The sequence below is a fragment of the Haplochromis burtoni genome, unplaced genomic scaffold (genome assembly GCF_018398535.1).
Source record: "Haplochromis burtoni strain Fernald_Lab_line unplaced genomic scaffold, NCSU_Asbu1 Contig_248, whole genome shotgun sequence".
Taxonomy (NCBI): Eukaryota; Metazoa; Chordata; class Actinopteri; order Cichliformes; family Cichlidae; genus Haplochromis; species Haplochromis burtoni.
Genome location: NW_024582609.1, coordinates 234840 through 259947, shown reverse-complemented (window position 1 = coordinate 259947; position 25108 = coordinate 234840). Strand labels below are relative to the sequence as shown.

Below are 25108 nucleotides of genomic sequence, written 5' to 3'. Positions count from 1 at the left end.
ACCAGCTTATCTCATTAAATTGACTCTGCTTACACTGAACCTGCTTGGTTTTTAAGGTTAGTTGCATCCTTCGGAGTTCTCTTGGAGTAATTACAGGTGAACGTTATCCAGACAAGCAGGGATTTGGAGGGATAAGAAGCTTTCAATTGGATGATCACCATGGGAATTTGAACGCCAGTACTAACACTGATAGTGTATGTCAATGTTCAGAATATTTTATGCTTTAAACAATTCAACTCTTAACAACTTATAACAAAGAAATACATCACCACTTAAAATTAATATCAAGGATACTCTTAAATTATCCACCAACTGTAATTTAAGCCACAAATGCACCAGCAACTACCTATCTTGTGACTCTGGTGAGAATCAAATTTGCTGACATACCAGAGATGAAGGCACTTTAAGCAGGTTTAAATATTTAAACCTGCTTAAAGAAAACATGAAAACAAACATAGTTAAGTACTCAAATAAATTCAGCAATATGCAAAAGAGAGCAGGGTGAGAATAAACTAAAGAGATGCAGAATTACCTCACCGCTACTGGTTCTTGCCAAGTCTCTGATTATTAAAGCTCAGGATATTCAGCTGTGTTTCTGTTGGCACAGGCTATGCAATGCTGAAGTTAAGGATGGCAACAGCAAATGGCCCGGGAGCTGGTCCTGTCTGTTGAATACATTCACAACCAGCCTTAAATCCATATACAGATATTTAGTAATGTGATAAGGTTGGTAACATAACAATAGATGATGTATCTAACAATATCTTGGATTTAGAGAGGACCGTAAAAATAGCCAAGAATGTTCTCCGTGTATTTAAAATTTAAAAAAAAAAAAAAGCACAATAACTGTCAGGGAATAGGAAGTTCTGACATTGGGGGGTTAATAGAAGTATTTGCTGTTGTGGAGATTTTCCATAATACTGATTTTCCTTTATTTCTTTGTTTGCCTTGGTTTGTCTGCAAATGTACATTTTGTACAAGGCAGAGAGAGAAAAAATAAAGCAGCTATTAAAACAGCAAGGTTAACACTACTGAGGAAGGCCAGCTTGGAAAAAAAAAAAAAGAATGGTTAAATTAATGCAATTAAATGGGCTTTTTATACAATTTCACGCACCACGTAGTCAAATCGTTTAACAATAGACTGTGGTCATTTAAACTTAGTGGCTCAGATATATGTTTCTGACAAAGCATAGAAGTGTACCAAATGGCAGTTCTATATTCTAATTCGTCAACTGGAGACATCTGTGCTGAATATGACCTGGAAGTCCGGAGGTCAAAATGGCGAGACAGAAGACGGCCCCTAGGGAGGTCGAGAACGACCAAGCTAAGATCCTGTGGGACTTCTACATATAGATGGACAAACTGGTGATGGCTAACCAACTGGACATAGTAGTGGTGGACAAGCAGAGGAAGACGGCCATAGTGATATATGTAGCTATACCGACTGATAGCAACATCAGGAAGAAGGAACACGAAAGCTCAACAGAGAAGGCAACAGTGATCCTAGTGGTAATCGGAGCACTCAATGCAGTGACTCCTGAGCAAGGCAATGGCAAATGGATCCAGCAGATCCCAGGAACAACATCAGAGTTCTCTGTCCAGAAAAGCACAGGTCTGCAGATATACTGCGCAGGACCCTCAAGCTCCCAGGCCTCTGGTAGAGGACCCAAGCTTGAAGGATAATCACCGCCTGCAGGGGCGAGAGGGGAATTTTTTTAATTTTGTTTTGGGTTTTGTTTAATAAAAAAGATAACTGGATGTCTGGTTCTAATTTCCCAGTGTGGCCTTTAGAGATACAATCTCTGACACCCCTGGGTTAAGTCTTTAGTATGGGGTCTCTATGGCAGTACTGGATAATCCCTCTTTTGTAGTGCTGGCTGTAGGCAATAGTTTTACCACTGGGCCTTGCACCTATTTAGTAAGGATTTAGGGTCAGAGGTCATGATCCAATCAAATACATTAGTGTTGCTTTCATGGTATATAAGACCTTACTGAAAGCCCATTAACTACAATAAGCCTCATTTTTAGCTCTCTTGACTTCCAGCCACTATATGAGCTCAGAAGACCAAAATAGCAGTAGTCAGCAGTTACCACAGAAACCTGATCACTCTGCCGTCTTGCCGTTCTTACGGGGGTTACCACAGCAACAGAGACAGCTGGTTGCCGTCAGAGTGCTTTCATCAAATGGCCATCTTCAGTAAGCACCTTATTCTGCTCTTGGGCACGGACAATAGAACAGCAAATACAATACACAACCTGAAGTTTCCTGAGGTTAAAGGCCATTGGTGGCTCATCCCTGCACTGAAAGATAAAGTGACCTTCTCACGCAAACAGCCAAAGCAATATCCAGCTTTAAAAAAAAAAAAAAAAGTATTCCAAAATTACCACTGATGAAAGAACATACACTGATGGATTGGTTTGACTAAGGTATGGCCCAAAGCAATCCTCCCACAATGAAAACATACCTACATATGCCAGCTGCATTCCCATGAGCTCATCCTTATTAGTAGGGATATTGTTGGCAATTTAACATTAAGCTTCCAAAGAAATGCCATAGACCATGCTGATCAGGGCTTGAAAATCCTACTCAGTGTTTTTGCTGCATGCTGAAAAATACTGCTGCCCCTTAAAAAGCAACAGACTTAACTACACATGGAACAGTTATCCTCATGTGGGGTGTGCTGCATTACACTCCAAAGCCAGGGAAAAATAAGAAACAACAAAAAAATCTGTGATTGTTCTGTTCTATCAGCACAATACTAAGAATGAGACATATGTTTATATGTTGACAATGTTTACTTAAAGCCAATGAATTATGTTCATCAATTACAACTGGCTCAATTATTCACTGTTGTACCCTTCTGTTGGTATAGGATGTCTTAATTTTGCTTCATGGTAAATGTTAGAATCAAACATTCCAATGAAGAGAGGAAGTAGTGAGATTTGAAACACAAAACACATTTGCTGTTTTGTAATGTACCTGTCGCTGGCAATTGCCGGGATGCCAAGCAGACTCTCACTCTGACAAATATATTTGTTTTGTTCTATTACCAGCCACCCTACAAAAGTACTAGTTCTTCAAATGTCTACACAGAGTCCAATAATCAGTCTTGATCAGGTTATTTGAAACAGCTCTCAGAGTAGAAAATTCTGCTAATTTTCTGGCCCTTGATTTTACTTGGGGGGTAAACTCTCTCACCAATAGAGGATCATTGTTAAAAAGTTTAGTGGCTGCTTCCTGGACTAATCAGTTGGGTGGTTTCCAGGATTTGGGTATAGTGAGGGAAAATCTTCAGAATGCAAAATGAGAGCAAATGCAAAGCTAAATATTCGTGGACTTAATGACGCGCTGTCCTGATAGGCTGGTGACGGGCACTGGCCACTTCCTGATGCGAGTCGCACAGGCAAGGCTACACCATTTCTTTTCGTAGGCTAGTGATTAGGTGACGTTGAATGTTATAACATACAGTGGGGCAAAAAAGTATTTAGTCAGCCACCGATTGTGCAAGTTCCCCCACTTAAAATGATGACAGAGGTCAGTAATTTGCACCAGAGGTACACTTCAACTGTGAGAGACAGAATGTGAAAAAAAAATCCATGAATCCACATGGTAGGATTTGTAAAGAATTTATTCGTAAATCAGGGTGGAAAATAAGTATTTGGTCACCTCAAACAAGGAAAATCTCTGGCTCTCACAGACCTGTAACGTCTTCTGTAAGAAGCTTTTCTGTCCCCCACTCGTTACCTGTATGAATGGCACCTGTTTGAACTCATCATCTGTATAAAAGACACCTGTCCACAGCCTCAAACAGTCAGACTCCAAACTCCGCCATGGCCAAGACCAAAGAGCTTTCGAAGGACACCAGGAAAAGTATTGTAGACCTGCACCAGACTGGGAAGAGTGAATCTACAATAGGCAAGCAGCTTGGTGTGAAAAAATCAACTGTGGGAGCAATCATCAGAAAATGGAAGACATACAAGACCACTGATAATCTCCCTCGATCTGGGGCTCCACGCAAGATCTCATCCCGTGGGGTCAAAATGATCATGAGAACGGTGAGCAAAGATCCCAGAACCACACGGGGGGACCTGGTGAATGACCTGCAGAGAGCTGGGACCAAAGTAACAAAGGTCACCATCAGTAACACACTACAACGGCAGGGAATCAAATCCCGCAGTGCCAGACGTGTTCCGCTGCTGAAGCCAGTGCATGTCCAGGCCCGTCTGAAGTTTGCCAGAGAGCACATGGATGATACAGCAGAGGATTGGGAGAATGTCATGTGGTCAGATGAAACCAAAGTAGAACTTTTTGGTATAAACTCAACTCGTCGTGTTTGGAGGAAGAAGAATACTGAGTTGCATCCCAAGAACACCATACCTACTGTGAAGCATGGGGGTGGAAACATCATGCTATGGGGCTGTTTTTCTGCCAAGGGGACAGGACGACTGATCCGTGTTAAGGACAGAATGAATGGGGCCATGTATCGTGAGATTTTGAGCCAAAACCTCCTTCCATCAGTGAGAACTTTGAAGATGAAACGAGGCTGGGTCTTCCAACATGACAATGATCCAAAACACACCGCCCGGGCAACAAAGGAGTGGCTCCGTAAGAAGCATTTGAAAGTCCTGGAGTGGCCTAGCCAGTCTCCAGACCTCAACCCCATAGAAAATCTGTGGCGGGAGTTGAAAGTCTGTGTTGCTCGGCGACAGCCCCAAAACATCACTGCTCTCGAGAAGATCTGCATGGAGGAATGGGCCAAAATACCAGCTACTGTGTGTGCAAACCTGGTAAAGACCTATAGTAAACGTTTGACCTCTGTTATTGCCAACAAAGGTTATGTTACAAAGTATTGAGTTGTATTTTTGTTGTTGACCAAATACTTATTTTCCACCCTGATTTACGAATAAATTCTTTACAAATCCTACCATGTGGATTCATGGATTTTTTTTTCACATTCTGTCTCTCACAGTTGAAGTGTACCTCTGGTGCAAATTACTGACCTCTGTCATCATTTTAGGTGGGGGAACTTGCACAATCGGTGGCTGACTAAATACTTTTTTGCCCCACTGTATGGGATAGGGATGGTTTCCCCACTATAAAAATACTGGTGGCCGGCAGTACTATCCCCCAGCCTCCTAGCAAATGGGATTAATTTGAAAATCCGAGGTGATATTCTTCTTGAGTTACTGCATTCATAAGATTTTCAGAAAATTTGATCTCTGACCTTGAGGTCGAAGTCACTGAAACTCGTCCAAGATTTTTAGCAGATGGTATGAATTTCAAAAATGCTACATGGTCTTGTTCCCGAGTTATTGCCTCTATATACTTGGGTGTCCATGGTGTCCACGCTGTCCGCCCAACAGGATGACAACAATACTCCATCAGCGTTTTATATGGCTGAGGGATAAAAAGAAAAAGAAAAGAAAAGAAAAAGAAAGAAGCTATTTCCAGAGTCCATAACAAACATAGGATTATGTTTGGGTGGATAGCACTACATAAAACAAAGGATCGACGCTCCATTGACAATGTGACCCAAATTATTACTGATAAGTACATAAACATAGAGAAGATTCATATACATGGCTGCTTCCTCTGCAAAGCTGTCAGCTGGGCTACTTGCCTAAAAGAACAGTTACAAGTCATTATTACTATACAGAAGTTGGTGGGAGGAGAAATACAATCAGTGCAGAGAGAGACTCAGAAGCTAAAGTCAGTGCAGAACAGGAAATCAAACAGTTAAACTTACATTAATAAATATTTTGTGAATATAAAGTAACACTGTCTGCTGGCTTTTCATTCATAAAAGTATCCGTATCTTAATAGATGGGTTACTATGCTATTTAAATTGCTGCACAGGCCTGTCCTCAGATGTCTTGACTGACAGAGAGTCAGTGTACTTCATTAATATCCACTGATGGATGCAGGAGCAGTCATGAGGGAAGCTATTATGTTTCTGCGACACCACATTGACTAGAAAACAGAGAAATTTCAACAAACAACAGAAATACTCCAACAGATTTTACTTCTTGGTATCATAACTTCTTGATCCCAAATGTATCTGAAGCCCAGGTGATGATTATTGATTTCAGGCAAAGCAGGCATGTGGCCAAAGAGTGCATTATGCATTATGAAGGGGTGGAAATGGTTACACAGCACAAATATTTTGGTAGAAATTTTAATGATTAGCTTCAATTTTATAGAAACACTGAGGTATTTGTGAAGTGGTAGCAACACAAAATTCACATTTTCCCTTCGTGCCAGTCTTTTATCAGTGTTTTATACAGAGGCTCATGTGTTTGTCCTTTATCTGCTGGTTTCTCAGGCTTCCTTTAAAAGATAAAAACTGTCTGAACAGCACTTTTAAAGAAGTACTGGTTTGAAACCAGCAAATCAGCATTTTGTGGTCATCTATTTGAGGGTGAAATTATTCAGCTGGCATCAGTGTGTCCTTAATAAATTAAAAAAATGCTCATGCCTTCTGCAATTCAGCTACCATAACACTTCAAGCCATTTTTCCCCCATTTGTTTTTTTCTGTAAGTCATCATGTCTAATGGTTATCCCTGTGTTTTATGTTGAAGAAATGCTCCAAACAAACAGCTGCCAAGGTTCACAATTCACCCTGAAAGTATTGATCACATATATATACTCAAACTTACCATGAACTTAGATCGATAAACAATCAATTAACCTGGGAGAAAATCTTTGCAGGCTTAATATGTTCTTACAGTTAGCATTGCATGTACGCTACTTATGCGAGACACAAGGTAACGTTACAAATGTTCGAAACATAGGAAAAGACATATCTGAGCATCTGAACAAAAAAAAAAAAATATCAAGGGGGAAAAAGTTATCTATACTGTGTCATAGTTACTTATAAGCATATCCTACATCTACATGTTTGCTTGGTTTTTTTGTTACATTCACTGTAATATTGACCAAAAGAATGCCCAAATCGCTCTTCTGCACACGCCGTAATGGAGCGAACACTCTTTTGAAAAGGACCCAGAGTCTCTCGTCTACATCAACACAAGACAGCCAGTGTTAGTTTATCTACACTCCTGTTTCCAACAGTTTGTTCCTTACATACCGTCACAGTAACATACCAGAAATGTCACTGTGAAAGCTAGCTATAATTGGTGTAGTCTGTCAACTGTCTCTCCAAGTCAGTGATGGTGAGCACAATACTCCATATGGACATCCATGGAGATTTAAAAAAAAAAAAGTTGTAAACAAGAATCACTGTTTGTCCATGGTTTCTGTGTCCACAGAAAAGTAAGTCTCAAGACATTTACTTCTTACTTCTTAAATCCAAGGACTATTAAAGTAATAATAACGCCAATAGAAACAGTCCTATGCCACTGTTGATTTCTTCGAGTTCACATCCATGATAAGATCATCATGTCCTCCTAAGACAGTTTAACACCATACAATAATTAGTCTCAAGGCTACTGAACGAAGTGATACAATCTAGAAAGCTGTACGTACTGACCTCAATTCTGATCAAGTATAGACTGACTGTAGAACTACTGAACCACTTCCTCACAGCACCCTATAACAAACAGGCCAAAATGAGAGCAAAAAAGGAAGGCACAACACAGTTACCATTACCTAAAACCTACTTTGCTGAAAAGAAGGGGACAGGAAGGTAACAGCTATTGAGGTCAAACGTATGTACAAATGAGTCCCATCTGTGTGTGTGTGTTTATGACTGTGACACAAGGTAACTGTTCACAGAAGTGTGCAAAGTAGTTGATATTTGCGGGTCCATAAGTTTAGAAATCCAACTGAGAGGAATTGCCAGTATATTTCAACACTTCCATAACACCTTTGGGAAAATTTAATTCATGATATCAAAATATTAGTCTGGTTAAACAGAATTCTGCTGCATTAGCACATATTTTATCTGTATTTGTTCACCTGTTATAAAGTCACATTCCTTTTGCTCAACTGTAAAAATAAATAAAGAAGATTGTTCAATAAGCAGATACAGAAAAATTACAGCTGTCACATCCATATACTATCCTACATGTACTGCCAAATTAGTTCTACTTTATATAACAAGAATCAATAAATATGGTGCACATTTATCTTTTGCTGTACTGAAGAGGACAAACATGTTGGAAGTGACTTCCCAGGCTTTTCTCTCCTGCTACCATCTGTCCTTATTAGAAAGAGAGAACAGATTTTAGAGCCAGAAAGCAATTCGGCACATTTCCCACCAAACCTGAACACCGACCTACAATGTCAATGCTGCACAGAGCTCAAAATAGACTAGTCACTCTAACTGCGATGTCTCAAAATATAGCTCATTTTAAAACAGTAAAACACTGCAAAAAAAACAAAAAAACAACAACAAACAAACAAAAAAAGGATAAAGCCATTTACATTTGAGCTCTAAATTAGGATTATCTAGAAGTTTTTGTTCCTCTTACCTTCTACACCTACTTGAGAGGAGATGATCTTCTGAACAATACGCAAATCAGACACCCCTGAGTTCTTTCTCACAGCCACACAGTCTGCTGCGAAAGCTTAGCAGGACTTGACAAGCCTTATGAAAGCTTCATCTAGCCCCAAAAATAAGAGATAAAGTAAGATATTCCATGTATTGCAGGATGGTTTCCTATAAAAATGATCTTACACAAAGGATTTCCAGAGACGATTTTAGTGTTTCGAATAAACACTAAAAATTGCCGTGGTTTATTTCCTGTTGCAGTGTTTGTTGGACCCAAGCCGTTTTCACAACAAAGCTATTTCAAAGGATAGCCTATAAAAATGGGTCCCGGTTAACCATGTCAACAAACACTGTTGAGTTTATTACTTAAACCTAAAGAGCCAAATGAACGTTGTGTTTTTGTAGTCTGTCTGTGCTTATTGTCAGGAAACACCCAAGAAGTCACGAATGACTTCCTACAAAGATGTGCGGAAATAAGAATATCCACATCCAACATTACATATACACTGTGTTGGTGAGAGTATTGTTCAAACAAGAATCAGTGGGATTGGCCAAATTTTGCATGATAGTACTTTCAGTTTAATTTGCCAGGTGGCCAAGTATGATGACCACAAGGAAAGCACAACAGTTAGTAAATGTGTTTGTTCAAGGCATGTTTACGATCGCGAGCTCTGACTTGTAATTTTAAAAACGTCAGTCAAATAAGTGTACATCCTTTCATAAAGAAATGCAAACACTGTGCTCACGATCTCCTATAATCATATCCTGTGAACTGATCAGAACTATACTCATACTTGACCTCCTCTCGTCTGTGTTATGGATTTGCTGTAGATTTAATGCAGCATTATGTCCTTTGAGTTACTGTTTAATAACAAACAAAAACAAGCAAACAAACAAAAAACCACGCAGTAATGCTTTAATAACCAACCTGTATCAAACTGCAGACATGACAAAATGGAAAGACTGGCAGGCCTGTGTCAAAATGGGACAGAACTCAGAATAGTGGGCAGCGAGGAGAAGCTGCCAAATAAAGGTCACAGGTACCATCTCTGCTACAGCCAAGTAGAATGGTGTCCATAAACAACTGTGCATCTGATATAAAATTATTACATCTAATGAAAAAGTAATGAAGCACAGAAATACAAATTACTATCTAAAGCGGGAGTTAGCTACAACACCATTTAATTTGAAATCAGACAGTACTACTGCACTACAGGGCTTTTCCCTGGATGGAAATGCACCATCAGGAGTTGACTATGCACTAAAGCATGACTGGTCTGTACATCTTTAAAGCAATGACTAGAGTGTTATCTTATTTATTAACTTTTTTTCCCTCCACTGGAAAATAAGTGTATTTTCCATTTTCATAACCCCATTTTGGATGCACCACTTACTTCCTCAGAGGATTGTTGCCAGTTAAAGACGTACTGCCATTGTAACCTGGAGTCATTTCAGATGAACCAAGCACTGATAGTCATGTGTGTATTATTTATTTAAGTGGAAATGCAGATGTTGCATGCTCTAACATTTCCATTAATATGTTTCCTTGGAAATGGCGTGCATGTTCAAAGGTAGGTCAGACATGTTAAGCATCTAGCACACTTTAAACTATTAGCAGGAGTTGTATATTTTACACAAGTTTCATCTAAGTTGTTATTGCTTCTTTTCTGATTCATAAAATGACTGCCTGCAATTGTAAATCTAAAGATCTCCACTTTTAATTTCTTTAAAAAAATAAATAAAACTCCACCAACAACAACATTAAGCCATTACAAGATATTGCACAGTGTCATCCAATCAGCTGCACATTTCATAAACAAAGATTAGGCTCTAAACCACTCCTGGTGCAATTGCCGGTGTGCATGCTAGCTATGATCGCACATCAAAACAAGTTAGTTTTAGCCTCGACTGTGCAATCAAGACAGGATCAATGACATAAGCTCAGGCCTTCTGAAAACAATGAGCAGGTAGTAGAGTGAGCCATCACAGTATTGATCTAAGCAAAAAGGATTCCTGTAATGGGAGAAACAAGTACACTGGCTCACCTTAACGTCAACACTAGTAACACTTCAGAGGGAGGTGAGGGGCTGATCGGTGTCCAAAGACACACGTGCATACATATAGAAGAGCAGTGTGCTATGCTTGATTCAGTAGCATTTAAGACAGGAAATGCTAAGCTCACACCTCGCAGCGATCTGACTGAGCCATAAGAAAGAAGCAGAGCGCAGACTGATGCTTCTGGAGACAATGCAACTCTGGTCAAAGCATCCATCTTCCGACATGCTCACTCACATAAACATGCACAAGAACACATGTTCATTCAAAGAGCAAGCTATTACTATGAAGAGGACAGAAAATGCATAGAGACGGGAGGTCCTTTTTTTGTGTTAATTTGAAATGCACACACGGTAAGGCTCAGAGAGAATACAGGGTAGGCGGTTCAGTCAGCATGTCCAGCTAGCTTGTAGTGCCGACCCTCTGTGCTAAAATGGTAGATCCCAGATTTCTCCCCATGCAATCTGCCACCAGCAACCATGGAGGCAAAACAGGAAGAAGACAAGAGAGGAGAGGGAGATGAGGAAAGGTGGAACGCAACAGAAGAGGAAAGCTAGCATATTCCCTTTCCTCCTCATCCTCAGAGAAAACACACACACAAGAATATAAAAGGTCCATAAACAAAGACAAACACAGGGCAGACGGAAGGATGGTGATGATACTTACATGAGGACTCAGTGCCGAACATGGCTGGGCCGGGAGCTGTGATGGAGAGAGAGGAGGAGGAGGAGGAAAGAGAGGAGAGAGAAAGGGGAGGGTGAGAGAGAAAGAGAGAGAAGGGAGGTTGATGAGCAGGCAGCTACACAGCGGGGGTCATCAAAGCAACACAATGCAGCCAGCCGGCCGTCGCTGCCTCCCAGACAGCCAGATGCCCCAGCTCCGCTATCCGTTGCTGCTTTAAAAGCCCTCCTCCAAACACACACAAACACACACAGCTAGTGCAGCTGCCAAAAAAAAGGAGGCTTTTGGAGGATTAAATCAAGTACTAAATAAACATAAAATAAAAACTGGCAGAAATCCTTCACAGCCGCAGCAAATCCAGACACGGAGAAGTGGTTGTGGCTAGCTACTGCATCTCTGCTTTTCTGCAGTCTATATCCTCCTCCTCCTTATCCTCTCCATCACTCTCTCACTTCTCATTCCACTGTACGATTTACTAATGAAGAGAGAGACCGTGAGATTGTGGGGGAGAGGGAGAGTCTTTCCTGGGGAGAGGAGAGCTAAAAGGAGGGAGTGAAAAAAGAAAATCTGGCAAGGAAGCTCCTGCCACTGTTACTGCAGCCGTTGTAAGACAATAGCTATGCAAACAGAGAGTGACGTCAGGACAGAGCAGGGAGAGAGAGAAAGCTGTCAAAGACTGACTGACAACTACTGCTAGATGGAGAGAGGAAAGGAGGAAAAGAGGGGGGGGGGGAAGAAGGAGAAACACAAGCAGACTGGATGCAATAAAAGAGCAGATGAGAAAAAGATAACAGAGGAAAATATGAGAATGGACGAGAAATGGGAAAGCAAGGGGGAAGCATACTTAGATGATAAAAAAGAGAAAGAGAGAAAAGGCAGAGGTAGGGCTACAGATACAAACAGGACACACACACACACACACACACAATGAAGCAGCGAAGGGGGCTGGGGGCTTACATCTGTTAGTTCGACAAATTGAAACAAGTATGAAGCAGAGCATTGGAGACTACTGTGTATTTACTTGCTATTGACACACACACACACACACACACGGCCATCAGCGAGCCAGAACAAAAAATGTTCTGCCATGATCACAACATCATCAATCAAACTTGCACAGAAGACTTTAAAATTAAATCGCAATATTATCAATAATGTGAATTATTTTAGCAATAATAATAACAATAATAATAGCAACAACAACACACAGTAGATAGTTATGTAAGATTACAATTAAACAGAGCAACTGCGAGTGGAAATTATATAGAAGACAGAAAGAAACTTAATGGTAGTGTTACTCACCTGCTGTCATGAGACTGCTGTACAGTGGCATAAATATTGGTGTTTGCTCTGTTTGACAGTTATAGGTAAGCACGTATCTAAAGCACTATAAAAATTCATAAAAAAAATTAAAATAAACAAAAACCTGCAATGTACCAAGAAACCGTTTGGTCAGTGTATTCAGGACACCATGATCCGCCTCTTTTAGGACACACATATACCCTGAGGTGCCCGTTATTGCACACTGTAACACCTTAATGAAGACTGGTACTAAATGTAATAAAATAAACACAAAACCCAGCAACTGTGCAGCGGCAATCTGCCCTAAACCTGCTTTAGGGAAATGAATAGATACAGTCTGCACAACAGCTTCTGTCCAACCAGCCTACAAACCTAAATAGATAAATGGTCATCCAGCCGGACACTTTAATGGCCCCCACTGTGAATACGATGAAGACAGCTAGCATGTGGATTAGCTCAGCTGCTGAAGAGACGAGCGTGTACTGTTGGAGGCCTCTCATCTTTTGTGTCTCATAGACCCACCTCCTCCTCCTCCACCACGTCTTTGTTCTTCAACCACAGGCAAGAGACCCCTTCTCTAACCCTGCTACTAAGTTAAAATATGTGAAATCAGCAGTATTGAGTCAAAACATAGTTTTCTTATAAGGAAAATCTGGTGTTAGGTTAGAATAATAAAAAAATATTTTAAGATTTACATCTTATATGAAATATAGCTACATATTTACATCTTAATCTATCATTTCCATGAACCCTAGCCACACGCTTACCTCTGGGCCCACCTACCTACTAATGGAAGAACATAGCGCATGTGCCCGTTCTTAGCACACAGAGTTTAGCCACATATCACTATGCTACTTTTACATGTTAAAAATCACTGCTATCCTGTTACACTCTACAATCTACCTCCCACATAAAAAACACACTTATCAAAATGAAACTCCTGTGAAAAATGTGCTACCTCGAGTACCAACTGCCTCCTGGTGTTCTATGGAGAAAAGCCATTGACCATTAAAACTCCAACTACCATTCAATAGTCATAAGTGATAGGGTGCTTATTGTGTTACTCTTAGTTAATATCTAACATCCTAAACATGTTTAAATCAGGGCTGTTCTCCTTGGCAGGTGTACTGTATATAGAAAGCATAAAACACCAGAAAATGCTTAATGTAATTGGCCTCCACAGTTTACTCTTCCACACTAACATGCTAATACTGCTGCTCCACCATCACCACTTGTCTCAAAGTTGCACAGCATATGCTCTGCTGACCTACTAAATCCACCCGCCCCCAAGAGACTGTCCATGCTTTCTTCCTGTTGAATGCCAGATTGAAATTTCAGTTTTCTGTTGTGCCCATATTAACACATACTTTTTCTATTATCAATAGTCTCATATATGTGCATGTCTTCCAGCCCAATTGACATTAAAAAAAAAAAACAAAAAAACAACCTCCCTAGATCCCATTGTTTTAGATAATTGCAGACCCATTTCCAAACTGCCATTCTTTTTAAAAAGCCTTGAGAAAGTTGTCATTCATCACCTCTTTCAGTTGGTGAAGAGAAACAATGTCTTTGATAAATTCTGGTTACCGATGAAACCACAGCACTAAAACTCTATTACTGAATATTACTAATGGCAGTCTTATACACTCGGATAGAGGTGAATATTCCTTTTTAGTCCTACAAGACATCTCTGACCATGCCACTATATTAACAACAGTATTTTCTCATTCAGTGCCTCACTCAAATTCCCTCCATCTCAATTCTGGCCTAAAACTGTGGTTCTTAGCAACTTGGTAGCAACTTCTTCAGAGAGGTCAGTCATTACATCAGCTCACTCACTAGCAATATCAAAACATATCAGAATCAGAATATGCCAAGAACATTGGCATCATTTTGGACATATCACACCTTGCTTCCAGCAAAATTCAGAAGTCACTTTAAAATTCTATTATTAACATATAAAGCTCTACATGGTCAGACTCCTGTTTATATAGCAGAGCTACTGAGACATTATTACAGCAGACAGCCCCTCAGATCATCTGATCAACATCTCTGTTCCATCCTCTTATTTTAAAACCAGAAGACACTTTTGGGGTTGTAGCACCAATATCCTGAAATAGCCTTCCTCAGTCCAGCCAGTCCAGCTGAATCTCTAGTTTGTTTTAAATGACTGCTGAAAAATCATTTTATAGGTTAGCTTTACTTTAATCATTCTCCCATTACATGTTGGTCATAGGTTTGACTATGTCTGGTGGAACATGTATAATTATCTTTAATGAGTGGCTTCTATTCAAACTGTAAAACACTTTACACTTTAAAAAGTTCTGCTACCCTAGGCAATGATCATCAGGTGCCTGATTGGTGTCTGATTAGCATCTTTGAGCATGGACCATGCAACAGCATTGCAACAGCATGCCACGTTTGACTGATCTGACACAGCTGTAAATGACTCTCATACTGAGCTAAAATGAGAATAGTGAACAACCCCAGTACGTTTTTTCCCCTCGAAGAAAATTGAATAATCATATACAGTAAGCTCTATGTTGTATTGAAATATTCAAAGTTTTGAGAAACAGAGTAGACTTGATAAGATGAACAAGCTTTGCAGTGCACTGACAATCCTTCCACTCTTAATAAAGACTCCTGAGATTCTGTTAATTACACAAGGGGCAGCTTGAGATAGCTGCCCCTTGTGTAATTGGAGAGGTGAGGGGAAGCAAGCTGGGACTTTACAACATGCAGCGTGCTCTGCTCTTATGTCAGATCAGCAAGGTCTGGTTTTAGCATGCTAAACAAACATTCTTTGTTTTTACATTCATCATGTCCCAATCAGCCCAAATAGCAAAGAGGAGTTTGGGTCTTAGGAGGTTAAAGAATTTAGATTTCAAGAAATGGAGAACAAAGCAAAAACTTACTGAAGTGACTTGAGGTTCTTTCCATACGGAAGTGTTGCAGCTGGGCTTTTACATTAACATTTTGTGTGCCTTACTGTTTCCTCTCAGCTCCCATTTTTGTTTCATTTAGTGTGGATGCTGATTAAGCATCCACAGTATTGTTCTTCCACTTTTCATCTTACCTATGTTTTTTGTACGCTATCTCCTTCAACACTGTTCAACCACTGTTAGATTCCTCTTCTTTTAGACATGTGTGCTTGTATTTTTCTCATTTTTAACTTTTATATTTTTTAAATTTTCAACAAACATTTACAATGTATTTCAATGGGAGAATCTTCAAATTCTCATTCAACTTACTCCTCTTAACTCTGACTACTTCCACATACACTGACCGACAGACACCATTCAAACTGTAAAATGAAGCCACAACATTGAACTATTCAGCTTGTATTTGTCTTTTTAATATCTTTTATACTTTTTCTTCAGGTCCAGTTTAAGTTTCATGCTTTTTTTCACCCGTTTCAGAGTTTAGAATGGGTGTGTATGGGACAGAATGTTAATGTGAGTGAGACAGGTCAACTGCTTGAGTGGGAGCAAGGGAAAAATTTATCTTAAAATCTTCTCTTTAAACTGCTGCGTTGTCCACAGCGTTTGGTCTACAACCATCATTTTACCCTCAAAATAACAGCACCATTGCCCTCTTTCATCCAATGTTATTGTTATTGTAAAGGATGTTATGGTTCTTTCATAAATGCCACCAATGCACAGTCTCCTCCATGAAACTTTTCCATAGAGTCCAATGTTAAAATGGCTCCCAAAATTCGTCTGAAAATCAGAAGTACGGGCTGCCTTTACACTGTCACCACGTCCATATAATAAATTCGACAGACATGAGAACTGAGAATTCTGTAGACTGGACATTGCTGGTGCTCACAGTGAAAGAATTTTGTCAATACTACTTGTAGTTTTCTGTTGGGAAGTAGGGCTGTGCGATATAACCAAAATCTCATAACCCGATATAAGAATTCTATCGTCCCGATAACGATATAAATCACAAAAATGTAACATTTTCTGTAAATTCTGTGAATCTCGGGCAGCTCGTCTTGCGGGAAGTGTTTCCAGCTGCGCGTCCTGTAGCTCGAGTCGAGTGTTTTAACCGATGCATGAAACTATACATTTTTAGACATAAGTTGTAACGGCCGCCGTTTTCTTTGTGAGTACTTATTACACGGCGTGCTGCAGGGAAAAGCCTGTTCTAACGTTTGAGTCTAAGGTTTGTTTTTTAGCACCTGCCGGCTCTTTTTTACTTCTCATTCGTAAAAAATCTGCTCTTTCACGTGATTCAGTTTATTTTGAAAAGTCTCAACAGGATCTTGAGCTTTATTGTGAAAGGTTTATGTGGAACATTAACAAGCGGACACGCGATGCTGTTACCGTCGTTGTTGCTAACCACAACGCATAAAAACAGGCGCTTGTCCGTCTGTAGTGTGGTTATATTAAATATAAGAGAAAGAGAGAACTTTAAGAAATTAATATAGCCACCACAGTGACCATCACAATGATGATAAAGTATTGCCGTAAACAGTTTATTTTGCGACACCACGAAACAAATGATAGCGTAAAATGAAACGATAGACGTTTTTATATCGTCAGCTGATATATATCGTTATATCGAACAGCCCTATTGGGAAGCATTTGTTTCGGAGTTTCTGTTTATTTAAACCAGCAGCAGACAGGCACGTGTTTGTGTGGGGTGCCATTGGAGTGGCACCCCACCCCAGGTGGCTCACACCTGCCTGCTTAATGAGCTCTGTCTGTCACTGCCAAGATTCATCTTAAAAACTTATCTTTCAACTGCCACTGTGTGCACAGTGCTTGCTCTACAGCAGGCATCGAGGGCCGGTGTCCTGCAAGTTTTAGATTTCACCCTGGGTCATCACACCTGAATCAAATGATGAGTTCGTTACCAGGCCTCTGAAGAACTTCAAGACATGTTGAGGAGGTAATTTAGCCATTTAAATCAGCTGTGTTGGATCAACGAGGCCTGGAGTTCGACACCTGTGCTCTACAGCCATCATTTCACCCTCAAAACGTAGACATCATTGTTCTCTTTCCAACAGGCTGTCTTTCAAAGCCCAAAGATGTAAACTATTTGAACTGTGTGGATCCAAGTGATGGGAGTATGTTCTAAGTAATCCATAGAGATGCGTTTTATTTTCAGATGCATTTTGGGAGCTTTGTCTGACTCCAAATGTTGTTTTGTCATCATTCAGCTTTTTCTCATCTACATTTTAAACATGTTCAGCTACTTTTCAACTTCTTCTGTGTGAATGTCAGCTTTCAACATTTCTACACTTTTGTTTTCAGGTGAAAAATTCTTTATTTTTCAGCTCATTCAATATTTTTAATTTAACATTTAGAAATTATTTCATTTCAGCTCAAAACAGTCAGCTATCATCAGCTGCAGTTTGTTGAGAAAATGCATTTTCTAGTTTTAGTGTTCTAATGAAAACTACACATTTTGTAATAAACTGCCATGTCTCCAACACCTTTAATTGATTCACACTCATTGGGGAGACTTTATTACACTTGCAGTGAAGTAGAGTGGTGTTGTCAACATGAAAAAACTTCATATTCCTTTCACTTTCCTCTGTTTTCTGTGCAAGTGAAACAGACATAAATGGTGGTAGTGAAACAGAACAGAGAGAAGTGAAACTAGCACAGCTGTAAATGACAGTAAAAGGCAGGGGGACTCTTGTACTAAGAACAAATGAAACAAGTGCATATGAATAATGACAAAAACATATGGATTGTTTTCTTTCATTTGGTTGATTTATTTGACGGTGGCCTAGCTCACCCAACCAATGGTAATTCGAACACTTGTCAGGCATTGACTAAAGGAACAATGACATCTTTCAATGAATGCTTTACTTTAAATAGTGCTCCACACGGCCTCTCTTCAGTGGAACTGCATTCATGAGCGATTAATTCCTGAACAGTACACACCTCACCTCACCTCGCCTCCGGTTCCACCACAAAGTATCACCCCAAAAAAGCATCTCCTTCTGGTTGCTAAGCAACTGAAATAAGCATGAGAGGAGTGTGGCCATCCTTCGGCAAGAGAAAAATGAGGAGAAGCATAAAAGGAGGAGGAGAAGGATGCTCCAGTAGAGTTGAATGAGGTGATAATGAGGTGAAAAAAAGTATGAGCTTCACAAGACAAATATTAGAAAGAACCAAAACATTAGAACAATGTCACCTCGGTGGCTGAGTCTCATATGCTATATGCCATCCCACCAATATACCATTTTTAAAATTACAAGCAGAACTAATTATAAAAAGAATTAGGTACATATCCCAAAAGTGTCTGAGACAGAATTGGGGCAGATAAGCCTTGTTAGGTCAATGCATCTAACACCTATTAGAATTCACCCTCTCTTTTAGCCTCTTTTAGACTTTAGGACGAGACCAAGACCTTCCAACCATGGCTGGTGTCCTTTCAATGTTTCTACACTAGAGCAGGGCGATATGACCAAAAATATTTATCACGATATACATTTGAAAATTCCCGATAACGATATAACTGACACTAGACAAAATACTTTACAACTCCACAACTTTATTATTGCAAAAAACAAAAATCAATGTATTTTCACTTAAACAAGCAGCTGTTTTTTTATGTGCATTAAAGTTATATAAAAAATTAACAGTGCAAATGCAAATTCCTTGCTGACAGTTTAACCAAAAGGCATTTCCAGTGGAAATTGGCCGACATATCCTCAGCATAACCATGTATAATATCCACAAAACTTAGAAAGAGGTTATACACACACAACACGTTAATATTATGTTGAAGCACAGTACGTATCACTCCGTGAGGCTCCTGCCTACAATAGCCCCATTCCTATGACAATCCATCAAGCGGTGCGGCTTCGTAGCTTACCAAAGTCGTACTAAAACATTTGACAGATTTTCGAGCGCCGTGTACCACATAAAATCGTTTTGAGGTCAGTAAACACAACCAGAACTCATACATAAGGCGCACGGGATTATAAGGGGCACTGTCGATGTTCAGAAAAATCAAAGGATTGATTTTAAGTGTGCCATATTTTCCAAAAAACACGGTAATAATGACGGCCCGCTAGCATGCGCTACCAAAAATAGTGCTTTGTTGTGTATCTGACGGACGAAAGCTAAACCAGTTCCACACCACTGAAGTTGCAGCATTTTTGCAAACCAGTTCTGGTTCGTCTGTTTCATTCCACGACCCACTGTCGCCCTTCTCATTCTCCGTCACGGCCATGCTTTTTCCGGCATGTGCGTATGAAAACAAAGGCACTGCGCATGCACGTTTTACCCATATTCTATCGCAATATTTCATTTTCTTATCATTGCCCAACATTATACTGGTATTACCGTGAACGGTATGATATGGCCCAGCCCTAGTTGACACACCATCAATCCAGCATATCAAATTTACCATTTGAATGACAAGTTGAATAGAAAGTGTTGGGTTTTTCTGGCCTAATGAGAATTAATTTAGAGCACTTCAAGTTAGCTAGTATGAGATATGGACTGTGCCCACTGGCTCAAACACACAACAACAGAGTCTTTTTTTTTTTTAAACAACCATGTCCCCAGCTACTACTACCAGATGCTCACACGGGACAGGAAGGACGGACAGTGTAGTTTTCATTACCTACACATGGTCACTGTTCAAATGCAGTGATATGTTTAGCTAACTGGGTCAGAAATACTTTGTGTGACCTGATCTAAAGTCAGGACCATCCTTGCCTTATAACGAGCACTGATAAATGAAACTGGAAGGTCAACAGGACATTGAGACTCAAAGAAGTCTTAGCCATCTTCACAACAGAAAAATGAAACAGACATTTTTATGATACTGAACACACAAAATAATTATTACAAGATGCATTGGATGCATTGCATTGGTTGATTCGCGCCCTGCTGCAAAATCATGCATTCACTTTTATGCCCGCCAATAAGGAGTAGCAGTATTCTCATGACTGATAGCTGTCACCAGATACTATCGCCACATCAGCACTGATACTGAAAGAGACAAAACACAGTGCCTGATGATCCCCCCCCCCCCATCTCTCAGATGGTTGTGTTTAGTTTTACACAGAGTCTTGCTAATTTTAATCAGTTTGCATAGATTCAAATACATGCAAGAAGTCAAACCTTAACAGCATTTAAATACACACCACATGCCATGTCATTCATCAAACTGTCTCTGTATGTAAAATAGGAAGTCAGAAAGAGGAACAGAGGGTGGGGAAATAATCACTTGCTTCATGTTGTCGTACTGTGGCTGTTAGTCTTCTCTGACGAACGTCTGCCTTTGGCATGTAGCAAATAGTAGTATAATAAAAAATAAATAAATAAAATAGTTTATTTAACATTTAGATGCTGGACCCAAATCATGAATTCAGTGCTCTTGTTCTTAGGTTTCATTATTCAGCCAGCTATGCTGAGAAAATGCACAAATCAACCAAACCAACCACAAATACGAGTGGTTAATATGTTAGCATCTTCTGCATGTATTATCTGTTTGTATGTAGTATCTTTATCACACCACTACATCCTGTATACAGAGAAGCTAGTTTCTTGAACTGCTGCAAACGCCATCTGCTGCACAAACGTGCCAGTATAACATGATTGTGGCCACAGTTGATTAAGTGGTGTATTTTATAAGGCTGGTATCTTAAAATCTAAACAGTCCAACTTCCATTTTACATACTGATATCAAAAAATATGAAAAGACTTCCGTCTACTGAGCTACAGCAAGTTCAGGAGATGGAGTCCATATTCCAACTTTGGGAAGAAAAACAAAAAACAAACACTTTTTAGCTTCTATGACTCTCTTTACCCTCCCTACATCTTTCATCACACCCTTTCCTTCATGACTGCTATAAATTCTTTGAGTGGATTCATACAGGACAATGGATTTTACCTGCATTTCCCTTATCAGTGTAAAGGCAGTGTACCTACACAACAGTCCAAAAGACTTTTCTCATTTGGCCGGGGCAGTTATAGACATGGAAGGTCAGATATTAACCAACCAGCTGTTAGGCTTTGAAGTGTTCTTCTCAAATAACCCTTCAGTCTAAAGGGTGATCAAGGGTTTCTGATGTGAAAGTTCTCCCTGTGTATAGCTCTGTGCAGAAAACCACTCAGCCTGTGGACCTTTTCAGGCAGGGCGGAGCTGTATGCTCTGTCAAAGGTAGAGCTAACTTTTCTGGCTGAGATCATGTTACCAGTGTGCTGCACGGGTTCTAAATAAAGGTTTCTGACCAGTCTGATCTGGCTTTGTGGTGAATGTGTGCTGTGGTTGCCAGTGTCACGTCGCACAGCTGACTCAGAGCATTTCTTATATTCTTCATTCAATCTGAGACAACTTGATTTTATGCTGTAGTGTTTAGTGTGTTTAGTAGAATGGAGGTGTGTGTGTGTTTAATTTCTCACTACACATGTCCAAATAAACATATGTAAGAGCATATTTGATATATTTTTGTTGGTATCAGAGTTGTGGACCTTCCTCTCAGTACAGAATCATCATTTCTCTATCCCAGGCTGACATTTTTGAAACATTTTCACAGTAGGAAAAAAAATTCAGTCTTCAAAGAGATTTTATTTCTGATGCATTTATTATTTCTCTGGGGAATATGAAGCTTGGGAAAAATGCCCTGAAGAATGTGTCTGAATCCAAACACAATTTATCACATTATCAGCCTGCAAGTATTCCCCACACAAATTGTTCAATTATAGCTCTGCTGCATTGGTTAGTAAGCAATGTTACACAATCAAAAAGATGGTATGTAAATCTTCCCTTTAAACTTCAATTTCTTATACTCTGACATTTTGAGTATTATAGCTGTGCATCAAAATGACGGTGCCCATTCTGGAGGTCAAGGCAGTTTCAACAGCTTACTGTTGAGGGCGGTCCTCATTACCATTGTTTGTACACTGGATTGGTTAGTAATCAACAACAAAAAAGGCATGTGTCCATCAGTCTATATTTTAGGTGACTTTATTTTACCACTAGTCTAAGTTTTTTCTTCCCTACCGCACATGTACCCAGTGAATGCGCCAAGCAATCTATGAAACCATCAACTCTGGAGATTTCTGGAAGAATCAGGTTGGATATTCCCTTTCTCACACATGGAAAACAACAGAAAATTGCCCACTTCAGACACCTCTGGAAACACCAATCATTGGTTTAGGTGAGGGAACTGACACGACCCCCACTCATTAGCTGTAAAAGACCTGACTATTATTTTCCGCTGTCACAGTCTGAGATCACACATACTCTGTAAAAAGAAGCTGGCAGAGCCTCCATTGGGTCCAGATAGAGTGAGAGCTGCTGCGTGTGCGTGAAAAGACTCAAGTGGTTGGATAAATTATCATTAATGAACCAGATACTCAGCACAAAGCCGTCTGCATAAGCAAATCACGAGCTTGTTGAAAGCAGACAATAGTGTAGTTTAGCCATCTAATACACACAGTGAGGAGAAGGCCAACATGAGCTTCAATTCAGTGTAATCTGCATTAAAATATGCCTCAATAGACAGTTTGATATACTATATGAGACGCAGGTTTTACTTTTGCTTAACAGAGCAATTTATTACCACCATATTTCGTCATCACGAAAAAAAAAATGAGAACATGCATCTTATACTGTGAGACAATTCTGCATAATGTTGCTATAAAGTCATAGTAACATTTGTTGACCTTCTCAGGAAAGTCAAGCAGCAGAGCTGATTAGTGTGCCCTGCATATTTACCAAGCTACCAAGTTTGAAAGAGTTGAATATGCATTAAAAATAAAATTGGTAGAAACTTTGTCAGGAGGTTTTGTTTTTGTTCACAGAAGATTTCCTGGCTTCATCCAAACAGAGGATTTAGTCACAGCAAAATCAGCAGCACTGTAATAAAATATTTCTCTAAAAAGTTTATAATTAGGGTTTATTCCACTGTATACAACATGTTTTGTAAGCAGTCATGCAGTTTTTTGTCTTGTTTTTTATATTCAAGCGAACACTATAATGAAATAAGATGCCCTTTATCAAAACATAGAGCAACTACATAACATGTTGTCTCGCTTTCCTACCCACAAAAGGGATTTGTTGTAAAGTTATTGCTAATCACTTTTATCACCTAAGGAAGATGCAAAAGGACAGGTTTAATGAGGAGTGACGGCTAACTAAATGGAGATTAGATGAAGTACCTTGGCCAGTTTTAAGGGAGGGAATCCCACAAGCTCTTATTTCTCATTGTAAAGGAGAAAATAAGAAGAAATATTATAAGCATATACTGGTGTCAGCCAGGAAGAGGAAGTGAAACTGTGTTATCAGTTCAACACCTTGCATGATGTGTCCCATAAGATCAACTGTAAAGAGGAGGTTTAAACCACAGACTGTATATAAAGAAGGGATATAGTTTCAGGGTTTGCAAAGGAAGCCAACACAGATGTGCTTTAAACCTGCATTTCTTCCCTTACAGATAGAAGAAACCAGCAACTCTGGAAGGAAGTAATGGTCAGAACTTCAATAAATGGTGGATGGAAATTACTGATGTAGATAAGTAGACTAGGATATAAGCAGCTGCTTAAAAAGCTCGAACCAAGATTTAACATCCCAGGGCTAAAATTATTTTCCAATTTCAATTTCATTATACACAATATTGTGAAGCTAGTGAAAAGTGACCTGGCTAAGTCATTTTATCTACTGTTAAACTGAAATGCTAAGCAGTAATTTTACAATTTTACTGAAACACTGTAATTTTGTGCTTACATTTGACTTACTGTTATGGGGTTTTTTTCTAACACATATATAATTGCAAAGTTTCTTGAAGTATCATGGCATAATTTTGGGGGCTACATTGCACACCCCTAATGCCCAGCTGTATAGAAGTCTTTGGGGAAAAACAGCCCTTTACTTATTTCTTTTTTGATGCCACTTTGATGCTACAGACAAAGTAGCACTGTGAGTTAAAGTAAAAGCGTAGTATGAAAAGCATTTCATGAATATGTGTATCCTTGAATGCTTTGGTTAGTAAGACTAGAAAAAAGTTACTCTAGCTCAACCCATCTGAAGCCAGGAAGGAAGCTGATAAAAGTGCTGATTGTGCAATTTAACAGACTTGCTAGTGTTACAGTTGTATTATGAATTGTGTAAGACAGCGGTCCCCAACCCCCGGGCCTCGGACTGGTACCGGTCCGTGAGTCGTTTGGTACCGGGCCGCGAGAGTTGAGGCTCAGGTGTGAAATGTATGGTTTTCAGGGTTTTTATCGGGAAGATAGTTGTAACAATTAAGTTTAACATCCAGGCATCCATGAAAACAGAATTTATTAAATTTAACAGAGTTAGAAGTTAGCAGGAAGTTAGCGCACTAGTTTCCACCTAAACATGATATAGCATGTTCTAACTGAGAGATTTCTGAAAAAATTCAACCGTACAGCTCTGCTGTCACTTCCAAGATAAATGTAGAGAGAAAACTAAACAGCAGGGACGTTTGTAGGGTTACTGAAGTTGGACTAGCTGGTAGGGCTGGGCCATATTATACCGTTCACGGTAATACTGGTATAATGTTAGGCAACGATAGGAAAATGAAATATCGCGATAGAATATGAGTAAAACGCGCATGCGCAGTGCCTTTGTTTTCATACGCACATGGCCGATTGTTGAGTGAAACAGATGAACC

General features: G+C 39.6%; 1 protein-coding gene across 6 annotated transcripts in view; it reads right to left on the bottom strand.

The window, feature by feature from the left end:
* Positions 1–25108, bottom strand: part of LOC102312245 (suppressor of tumorigenicity 7 protein homolog) — a 57042-nt gene that overhangs the window by 26830 nt on the left and 5104 nt on the right. For 4 of the 6 annotated variants that reach the window (XM_042227179.1, XM_042227180.1, XM_042227181.1 and 1 more), the window contains exons 1-2: positions 12493–12517; positions 11176–11211 (exon numbers count right to left, since the gene is read on the bottom strand). The exons of 1 other annotated variant lie outside the window; for it this stretch is intronic. In XM_042227179.1, the coding sequence (XP_042083113.1) occupies positions 11176–11211; positions 12493–12502 (46 nt within the window). In that variant the 5' untranslated portion in view covers positions 12503–12517. Of the gene's footprint in view, positions 1–11175; positions 11212–12492; positions 12518–25108 lie in introns of those variants that run through there. One more of the 6 variants, XM_014338760.2, reaches the window with a different exon arrangement.